This window comes from Frieseomelitta varia, unplaced genomic scaffold (genome assembly GCF_011392965.1).
Source record: "Frieseomelitta varia isolate USP_RPSP 00005682 unplaced genomic scaffold, Fvar_1.2 scaffold_131, whole genome shotgun sequence".
NCBI lineage: Eukaryota > Metazoa > Arthropoda > Insecta > Hymenoptera > Apidae > Frieseomelitta > Frieseomelitta varia.
The window spans coordinates 480216-495541 of NW_025108984.1; the positions used below are offsets into that span (position 1 = coordinate 480216).

Sequence of the window (15326 nt, forward strand, 5' to 3'; positions counted from 1 at the left end):
AAAAAAAAGGAGTGGAAAAAGAAAGAGGAGAAAGAAGCGAGGCACAATTGGAGGAATTAACTGAAAAGAAGAGAAACCAAAACGGATAACTGTCTTTGTATCTGTATCTAACCTGAGACAGACAATTTAGACAGTAACGAGACAGCACTCGAAAGAAGAGTAGATGGCGAATCGTTGAATCCTTGCTTTCCTTTCTTGGAGACGGGGAGAAGGAACATAAAAATTCCAAGAATAAAGAAGAAGAGTGGTAGGTAGGAAAAGTGAGCAGCGTGGTTAAATATAAGGACGACACGGCTATGGTCCGGGTCTAAGATGTCCTGACACGCCTACGGAATCTCACGGTCGATCCTGTTTTAGGATAAGGCGGATTATCAACACTGCTTCGCCTCTAACGCAGGTGTCCCCGCTGAACTTGCTGCGGCACCTTTAGCTTTGAATCTTATCCACCCAGGTTCTCTTATTTATTCGGTTCTTCTCGTCTTTGGTGAAAACTACGCATTTAGATCTAGAAATTAATTCGCCTTGATAACCCACGACGTTTGTCAATTGTTATTGAAAGGAACAATATAAAAATTTTGTTAAGCAGAGATGCAAACAACGTGTTTATCTTTGTATTTTCAACAATGCATTTTGACCAAGAGCATTTCGACATGAAGTTGTAAGTACAAGAAGATTCCAAAAGGAACAGTGTAATAATAATAATTTGGATGTGACAGTGACTTACTGTACAATAACGACTTATATTTAATTGATATGAAAATTTAAAAAGTTTCAGTTGTTAAATGAAAACATCCCTGCATAGTGGGCAATTTTCATTAACAAAGTTCTTTCGTATCTCCAAAAACAATGGAGACCACCCTGTATAAAGTGAACAAGATTTTTAACATTTTAATACACGGTTCACGCGCGACGTTAACACGTGTATTAGGAACACGGTTCCTTGTACTTGATACACGTTTCACGTGCTACGTGTAGACGTGTATTATTTCAGCAAACCACGATTTCTACATCTAATAGCTGTTTCTTCATATTTACTAACTTCATCCCTCAAATTATATAGTAAGTTGTAATGTTGGATGACCAACCCGGACAATATTGAATCTATGCAAATACTGACAATGAGCTAGCAACAGTCCACATAAATGGACTGTGAATAGCTAGTCATAAAGGCAAGATCCAATAGTTTGTCATCTATGCTTTTTCCCTTTCCACTTGACGATGATAACCAAATATATATAAGGACATGCTTCAGAGACATTCGATGGCATAAAACATTCTAAATCATTATAACATTCTATATCATTAAGGGCATAACACATTCTAAATCATTGTAAAGACATTCTATATCATTAAGGGCGTAAAACATTCTAAATCATTGTAAAGACATTCTATATCATTAAGGGCGTAAAACATTCTAAATCATTGTAAAAACATTCTATATCATTAAGGGCACAAAACATTCTAAATCATTGTAATGACATTCTATATCATTAAGGGCGTAAAACATTTTAAATCATTGTAAAGACATTCTATATCATTAAGGGCATAAAACATTCTAAATCATTATAGAGACATTCTATATCGTTAAAAGCATTAAACATTCTAAAATCATTCTACAACATATTCAATAGCATTAAACATTATAAATCATTCTACATCATATTCAATAGCATTAAACATTGTAAATCATCCTACATCATATTCAAGAGCATCAGACATTCATCATATTCCAAGGCATTCTAAATCATTGTAAATCATTCTATTTCATACATGACCACGACTGAAAAGGAATAAACTCTTCTAAATTGTAAACGTGTTGACTCCATTACACGGAATCCAACAGTAAATTAACAGTGGAATGAACTGAAACAAAAGCGAAAAAATGAGATTCCTTAATTGAGAGAAGACAGATTTTCTGGAGAAAGAAGAAAGCATTGCGAAGAGGTGTAGGATTTCGACAACCTGTAATAACAAAAGCATATGTGTCCCTCCCTTCTCCTGCGTTTCCTCCAATTTTTCTTCGTCGAACCACGCTCGGCTGTCTCTCCTCCCCGATGAATCGTCGCCGGGCCGGTTTTCTCGTTCACGGCTGCGAGATTTTATCGACATTCGAGCTGCGAAACAAAACGAGACGTTAGAGGGGACGTCCAAGCAGAGAGATCCCTTAAATACAAGGGATCGACTAGAAAAAAAAATTACGAATGCAAGTCGTGCGTTTATGCGTCGCGATACGTGTGTGCACGTGTACGTAACGTAGGAATGCTTACGCGGGCACAGCCTTTCTTCACGGCCGTCGTTCGTCGTCATCGGTCATCGAACTCGCGACAAATTCAAAATAAACGGTCAAGGCGCGTTCAAGTACGAGTGTACAGTTACCGGTCGGCCACGCGATTACCAATTTCTGCGTTTTCGCGAAATTCTGGAAATTTTTCGTATCTCGTCGATATTACTCGGTACGAAACAGGCCGGGCGAAGTTTCAGCTAGACGAGAGATGAAATGTTTCAGTTTCATTTCGTTTGTTCGTACGGGGAGATACGGAGAGTGCAAGCGAGCTACAACTATGTATTGCATGATCGTACAGAAGTCAATCACTGCGAGTCACTTTTAAATCGGAAATAATTTTCACCGTGCAAACATCCTTAAAATTATCAGTTATAATTCGAAACGCTTTGGTCATAATATAATTACAGTGTTGCAACTAAATTATTTCATGGACTGAAGATTTTGATGAGAAAAATAGTACATTGGAGATACAATCGAGTAGAAAGTAATTGAGAAAAAAAAATAAGTCGTAAAGAGAGAACAGCATTTTTTTTTTTTCATTTAAAGCTTCTCAGAGAAAATTTATGAATTATGCTTAAATGAAATAAATATTATAAAAATAAATAAATATTATTATTTAATGAATAATATTATAATAAATAAATAAATTTTTGTTTAAATAAAATATTAGTAAAATATTTCTGTATAATAGAAATTATAATTATAGTTATTATAATTATAGAAATTATAGTTATTATAATTATAGAAATTATAATTATAGTTATTATAATTATAGAAATTATAGTTATAGTTATTATAATTATAGAATTTATAGTTATTATAATTATAGAAATTATAGTTATAGTTATTATAATTATAGAAATTATAGTTATTATAATTATAGAAATTATAGTTATAGTTATTATAATTATAGAAATTATAGTTATAGTTATTATAATTATAGAAATTATAGTTATAGTTATTATAATTATAGAAATTATAATTATAGTTATTATAATTATAGAAATTATAGTTATAGTTATTATAATTATAGAAATTATAATTATACATATATAATATAATTATATATGTATAACTATAATCATAAACAAGTTATTCCTTTTAAAAACAATCTTAACATAATTTCTTTACTTGAATTTCTTTATTCCTTTTAAAAACAATCTTAACATAATTTCTTTACTTGAATCAGCTATAATTATTATTCAAACATTTGAAACCTGAAAAAGAGAATTTTCATTGGACAATCTTATCATCGTCATCGTTTTTTTATAAATTTATGTTTGGTTTTCACAAGGTTTGTTAATGTTTTTGATATTAAGAAAGCAATCGTCGTTGCTTTAGATTACATCGATAATTGGGGAAAATTCAATGGTCGGGAAAATTACGCTTTAAAGCGAGTGTTAATTCTGGTAACGGTTCCAACAGCGTCGTTAGAAGAAAAGGGGATCGCGAAATCCGAGTTCCTTTCATTCGTGATTGCAGCATAGAGACACGATTTACTAGGTTTCTTTCAATCAAGGGGTAAGCCAGAAGTTTTCTGACGCTTCTGTTCTTTACAAAATCAGGAAATCCGTCTTTTTGCAAAGGAGCCGAGGTATGTTTCACGCGTCTATGAATGAAGATCCATTTACATACGGTTTCGTATGGAAATTAGGTTGTAAGATATGCAAAAACCTGTTTCAAATGCTTTGCTAAAACCGATCTTCAACCTCAAACCGATCTGTATTTATGTTAACTTTACTTCTCTCGCGAAATTGTGAATTAAAACTAATTCCATGAAGCAGCATCTGTACAACCACTAAATTATGAACTGCATATGAATTAAAATTATATTTATCAAACGAACAAAATTTATCAAAAATAAGCCAAAAGTTTAAAAAACAAAAGTAATAATGATTATTAAACTGATGGTAATAACATCTTCAACTAACAATAAGGACTCAAATGTTTGCTGCAAACATCACTATTTAAAATTCTTAACTGACTTTTAAATCTTATTTGTTACAAAATTAAGAAAATTAAATGATACTTTGCACAAAAAAGAATCTGTAAAAATATGAAATATTAAATATAAAATAAATTATAGAATGTATTAAAGTATTTAAAATATTACAATAAAATCCATGCACACACACATATATATATATATGTCATATATATATATGGGTTCCATTTATTTAATTCAAATTTTAGTCAATACTCAATTAAATGAATCTTTATTGGAACGTAACTTTTCTGTTACATAACTATAATATACTATTATGTATATGAATTGGACAATTGAGAAATAATTCTACATGCAAAAATGGGCATGAGAAGAATAAAATTTTTTTCATTAATCTTTTAGGTATATAACAAATAAAACTTTAAACATTAAACAAATTAAAGAATTTGTATATAATACATAATTAAAAACTTTCGTTTACTTATGTATGTGGAGTTGCACATGTACCTCTTGATGAAAGTATTTATTGTATTTATTATCCCATGCTTTGTAATATATTACCATCTTTGAACCTCTAATAATTAACTAATGATTTTATTATTGATTGCAAGATTATTTGTGTAATATTTCAGCATGGATTAAACACTCGGAGAGTTAAGATCTTATTTTTTGAGAAAATTGAGTTTAAATATTTCTTAATTGATATTTGAAATAATATCTGTACTAAATAGAAGAACAAAATTGATAGAAGATTAGTCTATGTAGAAAAATAAAAAAAAAAAAAAAACGTAGAATACAATTGTTTCATCCAAGAAAATTTTCTCAATTTTCAAAACATATTCAAAGTGTATCTTTCTCAAAAATAAAGCCTTAAACAAACAAATTTTATTCATTTTTGTTCGTGGAATACAGAAGTACGAAAGTAACGAAATTAATCAAATTCAAGTATGCTTGACAAAAATTTACAACTCGATTTTCTCGAAAACGAAGATTATTCATTCCCCCTCGATTTATTTTTGTATTACAGAATCCTCTCCCAGCCAATCGTTCACACTAATCGCTAATGTAATTTCCTCCCTTTTCGATCAATTTCAACAGCTTTCCTTCTAACGGGCTAGCAAAAAACCAACGTTCCTCGCCGCATAACGGTAATGACAAAGAACATAGAAAAATGGAAATGAGGAACTTTCGAGGAAAATATCGTTACGTGTCAAACGGTAAGCCAAGCTAAGCAGCTTCGAAAACGTCTTACTGGCAACGATTTTCCCACGACTCCTCCCACGACCTGCACAGATTCTTTTCGAGGTTCCTCTTTGCCTTTTCGCCCCTCGCCTTGTTCTCGCCGGCTCTCCTCCTTGCGTATACGAGTCGTATTGACCGAGTCTTCGTCTCGAGGAGCTCACTCGGTCATGTAACGGGATGCAAGGAAAACGCACTCGAATTCCCTTTGATTTGGTCGCACAATGACGGCTTTCCGTCCGAACAATGACCATGCGAGGGTAAGATACGTGCTTCTTCGAAGGTATTCGCCCCGGGTCGGAGAGAAGTTGAGGAAATCAGGACCGCAAAAGACGGGCTACCTGCTCGTCCTGCTAGCCAGAGATGGTGAGACGACGAAGAAGAAAGGAGGACGTAGAGGAAAAAGAAAAAAAACGAACCAGGAAAAGAAGTCGTGAACGAACAGGCGGAGAACGAAGAAGAGGGAACGACTGGAAATAAATAAAAAAAAAAAAAAAAAAGAGGCACGAGAACGAAACGTGTCGAGATTGAGCACCTACGTCAATATACCGGTTACGCGCGCGCGACCGTCGTCACTCGGCTTGCCCGCGGACGAAAAGTTTCTCACGAAAAAAGGAGGATTGTACACGGTGGTCGACTTTGTCGAAGAGAAACGAAAAACGATCCTTCCCAAGCCACGCTCTCCTTTTTTCCTCTTCTCCTATTTCTTCGTGGAGTCAGGGCAGAAGATGCGCTACTATAGAAGGGAACGTAACACGGATGCAGACCGCAGCGCTCCGCTTGCCTGAAAAAGAATATGTAATAAATAAATAATATAAAAAAAATATATATATACTATAATAATATATGATATATATATATTTATAATAAAATATAAAATATAATGCAATTAACATACATAATATATAAATAACATAATACTAATAATATAATATATATTATATTATTATTATATTATTAATATATTATATTACATAATATAATATTGCCTGAAAAACAATATGTAATAAATAAATAATATAACATATATATATACTATAATAATATATGATATATATACATTTATAATATAATATAAATAATGTAATTAACATACATAATACATAAATAACATAATAATATTAGTAATATAATATATATTATATTATTATTATATTATTAATATATTATATTACATAATATATATNATATATTTATAATATAATATAAATAATTAATTAACATACATAATATATAAATAACATAATAATAATAATATAATATATATTATTAATACATTATATTACATAATATAATATATAGTATATTATTATTATTATATTATATTACATAATATAATATTGCCTTAAAAAGAATATGTAATAAATAAATAATATAATTAATATATACTATAATAATATATGATATATATATTTATAATATAATATAAACAATGTAATTAACATACATAATATATAAATAACATAATAATCTTAATAATATAATATATATTATATTATACAATATATATATATATATTATTATTATTATTATATCATTAATATATTATATTACATAATATAATAATATAATAATTTATGTAATGTACAAATACATACACACTCGTTGGAGGAAGAGAGAAGGAGCAGGTAAGAAAATGAAATTACCAAAGCTGCAAAAGCCAGTGTCGTCCTATTAGTATTTACGAGGAAAATGTCAAGCCGATAAGCGATTCGCGGGCTCCGCAGTTTCTAGTTTCTACCGCGCCTTCGACTCCCTCTTACGTTACTTACGTTGCTTACATAATAAACGATGAACTCTCGGGGAGCTCGTCTCTTTACCTTTCTCATCCTATCCCGGTCTCTCCTTTCTTTTCTAGCGGCCTCGTCTCGTTCCCTCGTGGCGGCATGGCCGTCGCAACAGCGAAGGCGACAGCCACATGAGCGCATCGCGATGGAGCCGTGGATCGGTGGACATATACACAGTATATCCAGAGTATGAGGAAAATGGTCTGGAACGGGAGGGAGTAGAGAACGGGAGGTCGACGTTACGCCAGAGAATTTCTTCTGGCGATCCTCTTCGTCCCCGATAGCTGTCGGTACCGTCTTCTTCCTCTTATCCACTTGTACGATATCTTTTGCGCAACTTGATTGGCTTAGCTTGGCACGACGCACATAACCTATTCCGCAACCATCCCGATTCCGACTGACTGAGTTGTTCGTCTAAAATCCCGCGGCACGGATCTCAGGAGTTTCGTGTTACAACTCGAATTCGAGCGTGTCGTAATTGTTTGTGATAATAATAATGATTAAAAAAAAAAAAAAAAACCGGCATACCCTCTCGAAATGAAAATCCTTTCATCCTTTCTCTTTTTCTTCCCCCGAGTCCTACAAGCTGGTGAAAGACGCCAGAGCGAACCTTTAAGCGGCCGATCCTCGTAGATTATTTCATAAGCATTCCCAATACGGAAAAGTTCATCCGCTCTTACCGTCTACATGAGCACAAGCTGTTGCGCAAGTGATTCGAAGCGGTGGATTGCTCATTCGTGCACTCCCTTGCTTCTTTGCTTACTCGCACGCATCCGTGTTCAGATTCTCTGGCATAAATGCATGTATAAATATATACGTATGCATACCTTTGAAAGTAAAGCTCCACAAGGCTCAGCTCTTTAAAAATACATATTTGAACATTGGGGATCGACTGAAGACATCGTAACTACTAGACACGTGCTGCCCTCTCTCGTCTTTTCGCTCATTTAGTACTAAAAAGTGCGTTTATTCCAAGCACATACGTCCAGTAATTAGCAAATGTTTTAATATGTTAACGCACAATTCAGTGTAAATGTTTAATAATAATAATTGTAGTATAATAACAATAATTTTTCCTAGATCTATAAAAATTAGTACTTTTTATATATTTATTTAAATGAAATTCAAGAAATTGTCTTATTAATATTATCATTACAAATACCATTTATCTGCTGAGTTTTGTAATAGATAAAAATAAATAACAAATTCAAAGTGTTCTATGATATTTCATAATAATTACAATATTATAAAATATTACAAAATTATAATTTCTATTTATATTTTATATAGTAATATTATAAATATTATGAAATATTATAGAATGAATTTGTTATTTATTTTTATTTATTACAAAACTCAGCATGGAATTTCATTTAAATACATATATAAAAGTACTAGTCTTTATAGATCTAGGATAGATTATTACTATTATTATCCTAGATTTATTAAAATTAGTACTTTTTACATATTTATTTAAATGAAATTCAAGAGATTGTCTTATTAATATTATCATTGCAGATACCATTTGTCTGCTGAGTTTTATAATAAATTAAAATAAATAACAAATTCAAAGTGTTCTATGATATTCCATAATACTTACAATATTATAAAATTATAATTTCTATTTATATTTTATATAATAATATTATAAATATTATGAAATATCATAGAACACTTTGAATTTGTTATTTATTTTTATTTATTATAAAACAGCATGGAATTTCATTTAAATACATATATAAAAGTACTAGTCTTTATAGATCTAGGATAGATTATTACTATTATTATCCTAGATCTATAAAAATTAATACTTTTTATATATTTATTTAAATGAAATTCAAGAGATTGTCTTATTAATATTATCACTACAGATACCATTTGTCTGCTGAGTTTTGTAATAAATTAAAATAAATAACAAATTCAAAGTGTTCTATGATATTTCATAATATTTACAATATTATAAAATTATAATTTCTATTATATTTTATATTATACAAAATAGTAATATTATACAAAATATTAAGCGATACATTGTGATTATTTATGATTATGAAATAATTGTGAATTATTATCTTACGATAACTGACAATATAATAACAGTATTTCTCATCTGGTTAGAGAATAGAGTAAAGTATAACTCGATTAAAATATTAGACACAAATATTTTTACAACAATCTATAATCTATAATATAATAACATAATAATAATTTAAGATCTATAAACTGTAATAATATATAACAATAATCTATAATAATATATTAATCAATAAAGTGCTGTCAGAACACACATGAATTCTTATACTATCTTGTAGTTGGTACCTCATCTTTCAGTAGTCCCTTTTTAAATAGACACGAAAGTACGTATCAAGTGCGTGTGAGCTGAAATTAAGCAATTTCAGCTTATTCCATGCTCTCTTCCAGCAAGGAATTGAAAAAAAAAAAAAAAGAAGAAAAGAAAAAAAAGAGAAGGAGAGAGAAGCGTGAAACCATGGAATGGCTTTCGTGCGCTGCGTGTGTTCGTTATGTAAGTCGAAGCGAATTAGCATTCGGTTGGTGACCGAATCCAGCGTAAAATTTAAAAAACCGACGGTGGATATCGGGTCGTAACTCGTTGGTAATCTTTGGCAGAGTCGCCAGTACGGCCGATTGCTAATCGCGCGCGCCTCCTGAGAAATTCAAGCGGATCCTACCTCGATCACGTAGGGGCGATTTCAAAAACGGGACACGTTGTCGCGAGCATACTCACGCCCATGCGCGGCACCTACGTGATCGGGTTTTCTGTTTTCCGCGGCCTCGTGTACGCGGAAGAATTATTCCCAAAGGGCCTCACCGCGTCGCCTTGTCCCCGGAAAAGGTGCGCGCACAGCAAAGGCCGTTAGCATTCCTTCTTACCGTCCGGTCCACGGAAATCGAAAGACAAAGCGGATCGTTTCTATTCTCACGACACTTTTCAATATTATTATCGCGGCTTTAGCAAAATTCGGAAGAACCGGTCGCCACGGCTCTCCGGTTCTGCGGTTACGTCAGACGTTGCTCAATGCATGAAAGAACTCGATTGCACCAGCTGCAGAAGCGAGGGAGTTGTGCCATCCTCGCTTATCTCTTCCTTTCTTTCACTTCTCCGGCGTATCGGGCAGAAAGTCGATTCGTTTGCGGCGTCGTAGCTTAAAAAAATCAGTCTACAGATCGGTCGCGGCTTAAAGCCACTTGGCGCCGACAACTGGTTCGCGGACCATAACGAGGGACCGAATAAATTCGTCGCTTTCTTATTCTTTTCCAATCGTCGGTACGGATATGACTGGATAGAGATTATCATCGCAAGAAGATACGTTAGATTACAAGAAGTAAACAAACTTATCGTTTGTTTCGCCTGGGTTACATTTAATTAAATACAATACTTAAAACTAAAAAGAAAAAAAGAAAAGACTTGAATCAGTTCAGTTCTCCACGAACTGCAAACAGTCAAAGAAAGAGAAAAAGAGAGAGAGATTTGTGTTCTAATCTGATGAAAGATAGCGTGTTACGCGTGTTCGATTACGGTAGACAGGCTTTCCTCGTGACATAATATTATTTAACCTAGAATAATGCCGTGCACGACGGTTGCGTAACGATAGAATTCGCGTGTCGGTAATTCGCGACACGGCTGCGAACGCGAGGCTGGTTCTTTTTATTATATAAACCGGAGAGACTCTGTCGGCTGCCACCGTCGGCGGTCGCGGCAGCCGCCTCCAGGACAGAAAGTTTCCTTCGTGGAACCGTGGCGAAGTTTTCGAACGGCTTCCGCCGAATCGAGCGCTGTTGCGCGATCAAAGAACTCGTCGGAGAAGACGAGACGACGCTATGCAGAATACCATGCGGGACGTCTTCTATGTAGTAACATTGGTATTCCAGAAAGGCGCTCGTGTCCCTGTTGTCGAGGAGGCAACGAGGAAAGTTGGGGAACGTCGTCGTGTCGTTGCATCGCTAACGCGCCCGGCTCTCCTTGCTCGTGATTTCTTCCTTCGTGAATCCCACTCGCCACTCGTGATCAGCGATCAGCGATTCGGCCCTAAAGGTCGGCGTGAAACGCGAGATACGCTCGCTTATGTAACACCGTTCCTATTTTATCCGCCTCATCCTCCACCTTCGTATGCAGAGAATTATTCTACATCGGTTATTTTTTAGAGCGTCGCGCGTGGAATTTTATCGAGGAACGCGGTGATTCAACGCGTGTTACTGGAATATTTATCGCGTTGGATCGTTGCATCGTGAAATAAAACGAAAAAAAAAAAAAAAAAACAACAACGGTAGTAAATTGAATCGATGTATAAATTAAATCTGAGATATTAAATAATTGTTAAGTGTTGCACGAGTTGAAGTCATCGTGCACTCTTTTTTTACAAAACAGTAATTGATACATTTTTCTTTTTAAATTTCAACGAGCAAAATTCGCAGAAAATTTTTCACTCTATTTCGATTCAGATTTTCTGTAAATTAATTTTTCTAGTAAAAGAAACTTCTATTTCAACAGCAATTGATTTTTCCTCTCTCCACGCACTTTGTTGCATTGCGCGTATAATAATTTATACGTGTGTAGATATAATGATTTATGTAACACTGGTGTAACACTGAGTACAATGTAATTTGTAACGTTGATGTTACATTTATTTTTTATTTGTATAAAGACACTAAGACACTAAGCATAAAATATAATAATATAATAAATATAATAATAAGTATAATACAATAAATGTAATATAATAATGAACATTATACAATATAATATACAATAAATAAAATATAATAGTAAATATTATACAATATAATATACAATAAATATAATATAATAAATGTAATAATAAATATTATACAATATAATATACAATAAATAAAATATAATAACATACAATAAATATAATATAATAGCATATGTATACTATACAATATAATATATAGTAATTGTATATAATATATAATATATAGTAATTGTATATAATATATAATAATGTATATTATACAATATAATATATAATAATTGTATATTATATAATATAATATACAATAAATAAAATATAATAGCATACAATAAATATAATAATAAATACAATAATAACTATGATATAATAAATATAATATAATAAATATAATAATAAATATTATAATAAATATAATAACAAATATAAAAAAAGTAAAATAAAGTATAAGAAGTAAAAGAAAATACTATATAAATACAGGTCCGAGAACGAACGCTTCATTATTACGTTCTTTTACAAAAATGTAAAAGAATTTCATTTACATTTCCATTTAAATTTAAAAAATGCAAGTTTGGCATCGTAGAAATATATCGTGTTTATCACACTTTGAATTTCATGCAATCAAACTTTGTACAACCACATACAAATTAGACACGATTAGAAGATTAGATACTATCAAACTATTATCACATTGTGATGTATCGTCAGTCCTTTATTATCTTTAAGTTTCACATTTTTGTTACACAACCTTTTTACAAAGCGCGGACTTACATTTATATAATATTCTTTTCTCATTTCTATTCGTACAACAGGCGGATGAAGTTTGATTTGATTAAACTAAAATTCATCTACGATTTGAAACCTGTAAACCTGTTTACAATCGTAAAAATATATATCGTATCAAACAGCACAACATGATCACTCCCTTAATAAATTGTCTCTGCCACCTATATGCTGATTTTTAAAAACGAGACTACCCTTCTCTACTAGCATTTACATTTCCCCACGCTAATTGTAAATCATCTCTTCTTTAGCTCTTCTATCTCGCCGTTGTATTTATCTTCTTTCCTCGTTTTGACAAACATCCTAGAAAGAAGTTTAGTTCGCGAAGATTGACGATACGGCCGTTGTATAATTTTCGTAGCATCTACAATGCTGATGCAACGCGCGCGGACGAGTTCACAAGAGCCTCTCTTCACCGCTCCTGCAATTATGTTGACGCAATACCGAGAGACAGTCGGATTCGCTTTCTCTCATCTTTCTAGCTCTCTTCGCATCCTTCGACGATCTTTGTAATATCCGACATTAGAGATCGGTACACCGTTCGTATCCGTATCGCCAGTTACGTAAAGATCGTAACGGATCTCATCCGCGTGTTTCCATTTTTTCAAAATGAACTCGAAACGATTGAACGCTAGGAAACATCGTTTTCCTATCGGCACAGTTGACGACAGAATCGCACAGATCTTTTCAACACCTTGCCTCACGATTTTCTTTTTGAATTTTTGAATGTTAGCTAAGCATTAATTATTGTGATATATTTGACATTGAAACGTGAAGAATATAGTTATATTCACACAACAGTGAAGAATATAACTGGCTCAAGACCGATGAAAAATTATCGATAATTTAAATTGTTATATAACTTTGTAAAAGAAAACGTACAACGAGCATAGAATCTCCATTTTGATAGTTCGTTCCTTTCGAAAGTGATTTTGCGTCATCTAACGAGTGTGGAAAAGTGTGGATACTTTTTTTTCTTTTTGTGAAAACTGTAAAAAATTCAAACATCTCTAAAAATATTAAAAAATTTTTTTCATGACTGGATCAACTATTTGGAAGACTGAAGCCTTCTCTTTACAACGAGTTCTTAGAATTTACAATAAGATCTTCTTTCATTAGAGTTAAACGACAAAAATTTGATTTTTCGGCATAGTATAGAAGTTCTAGTTATGAGAAAATTTTTTTAGAGACACTTGGATAATTTTATAATTTACCAAGAAAAAGTATTTTTCATTTTACCTTCTCACCCGCTACATAATGTGTTTTTACGAAGTTATGACAGTTTAGATTATCGACAATTTTTCATCGTTATTGGTTCAGTTATGCTCTTCGCTGATTTCTATTTATTAATCTTTTAATTTAAAAAATTGAACTTTAAAACTCAAATTTAAATTACATAAATTACTTTTCGCTTTTAAATCGAAATCGAATAATTCCTACGACTAATATTATATATTATAAAACTGATAGGATTATTTCCTTTTAAATGCTATTGACAGTATAAGAAGAAATTTAGAATTTACGAGATTTGAAAGTGTTCTTTTCTTCTTTCTCTTATTTCTCTTAAATCAACAATTTCTTCACAACGAATTATTCTTGTAACAAGTATAGATATAAATTATATGCTATTCATCAAAGACGATATTTCAGTGAATTGAATTTTCTAAAAGTAGTAACTGAATCCTGAAAGTTCCGCTCGAGCGCATCGTTACAACCATGAAACCGTCACGTGGATTAATTTTTATCTTTTATTGAAAACAAATCACACAATCAAACAGAATAAATAATTTTCTACAGACAAAAAAGAAGAATTAAAATATCATACAATAATGGTTCTCAATAATCTCTTATCTCTCGAAAAATATATTTGTCGGTGCTTTTTCGTTTTCGACGCGTCATACTTATAATTATATTCGCGTATGCTTTACATAATTTTGATTTGATTTAATTACAGATATTTGTTGAAGTTCAGATACAATCCACGACGATTCAATTATCTTGGTACATTTTATTTTCCTGAACAGGTGCTCAGAAGAGGTTCGAACCAATTGTAGTACATACTTCATCCCATCGCTAGTTATGGGATATAATAAATACAGAGAAAAAACAGCTCAAAGTGAAAGACAGAAGAGAATCAACGCTTTAATCTCTTGCAACGCACGTCGAGACTCTTTTGTTCCAAAATTGCAATATCTTCTCAGTTTCAAGTATATTTAAGTAAAACAAATAACAAATTTATTACTTCTCAATCATTTCTATCCAGTGATAACATACTGACCAATTCAAAAAGAAAATGACGAATTATTGTATATATACGGTTCGGTCACTCGTTAAGGTCCGCAATCAATTTGCAAGCGCGAGTGATTAGTCCTCTTGCGCTGGAATGACGTGCCACGCACGTCGAGAATTTTTTGTCCCAAAATTGCAATATTTTCTCAGTTTCAAGTATATTTAAGTAAAACAAATAATAAATTTATTACTTCTCAATCATTTCCATCCAGTGATACCATACCGATCAGTTCAAAAAGAAAAAAACGACGAATTATTGTATATAT

General features: G+C 32.1%; 1 protein-coding gene and 1 long non-coding RNA gene across 5 annotated transcripts; both read right to left on the bottom strand.

Moving 5' to 3' along the window:
• Window positions 1–2022: 2022 nt before the first annotated feature.
• LOC122530014 lies at window positions 2023–2581 on the bottom strand. The gene is made up of 2 exons (XR_006306897.1): window positions 2268–2581; window positions 2023–2182 (listed from the first exon to the last, which is right to left on the bottom strand). It is a non-coding gene; the product is annotated as an uncharacterized LOC122530014 (long non-coding RNA).
• Window positions 2582–5099: 2518 nt separating this feature from the next.
• Window positions 5100–8270, bottom strand: LOC122529991. Of its 4 annotated transcripts, XM_043656594.1 has the most exons (4): window positions 7936–8270; window positions 7784–7865; window positions 7289–7626; window positions 5100–6252 (listed from the first exon to the last, which is right to left on the bottom strand). In XM_043656594.1, the coding sequence occupies exons 2-4, from the start codon at window positions 7806–7808 to the stop codon at window positions 6205–6207; spliced, it is 411 nt and encodes a 136-aa protein (XP_043512529.1). In that variant the 5' UTR covers window positions 7809–7865; window positions 7936–8270; the 3' UTR covers window positions 5100–6204. The 4 variants fall into 4 exon arrangements, 3 of the variants coding, with proteins under 3 accessions (XP_043512529.1, XP_043512536.1, XP_043512520.1); XR_006306892.1 differs by having other exon boundaries at window positions 7289–7669; window positions 7784–8270; XM_043656601.1 differs by lacking the exon at window positions 7289–7626.
• Window positions 8271–15326: the final 7056 nt, after the last annotated feature.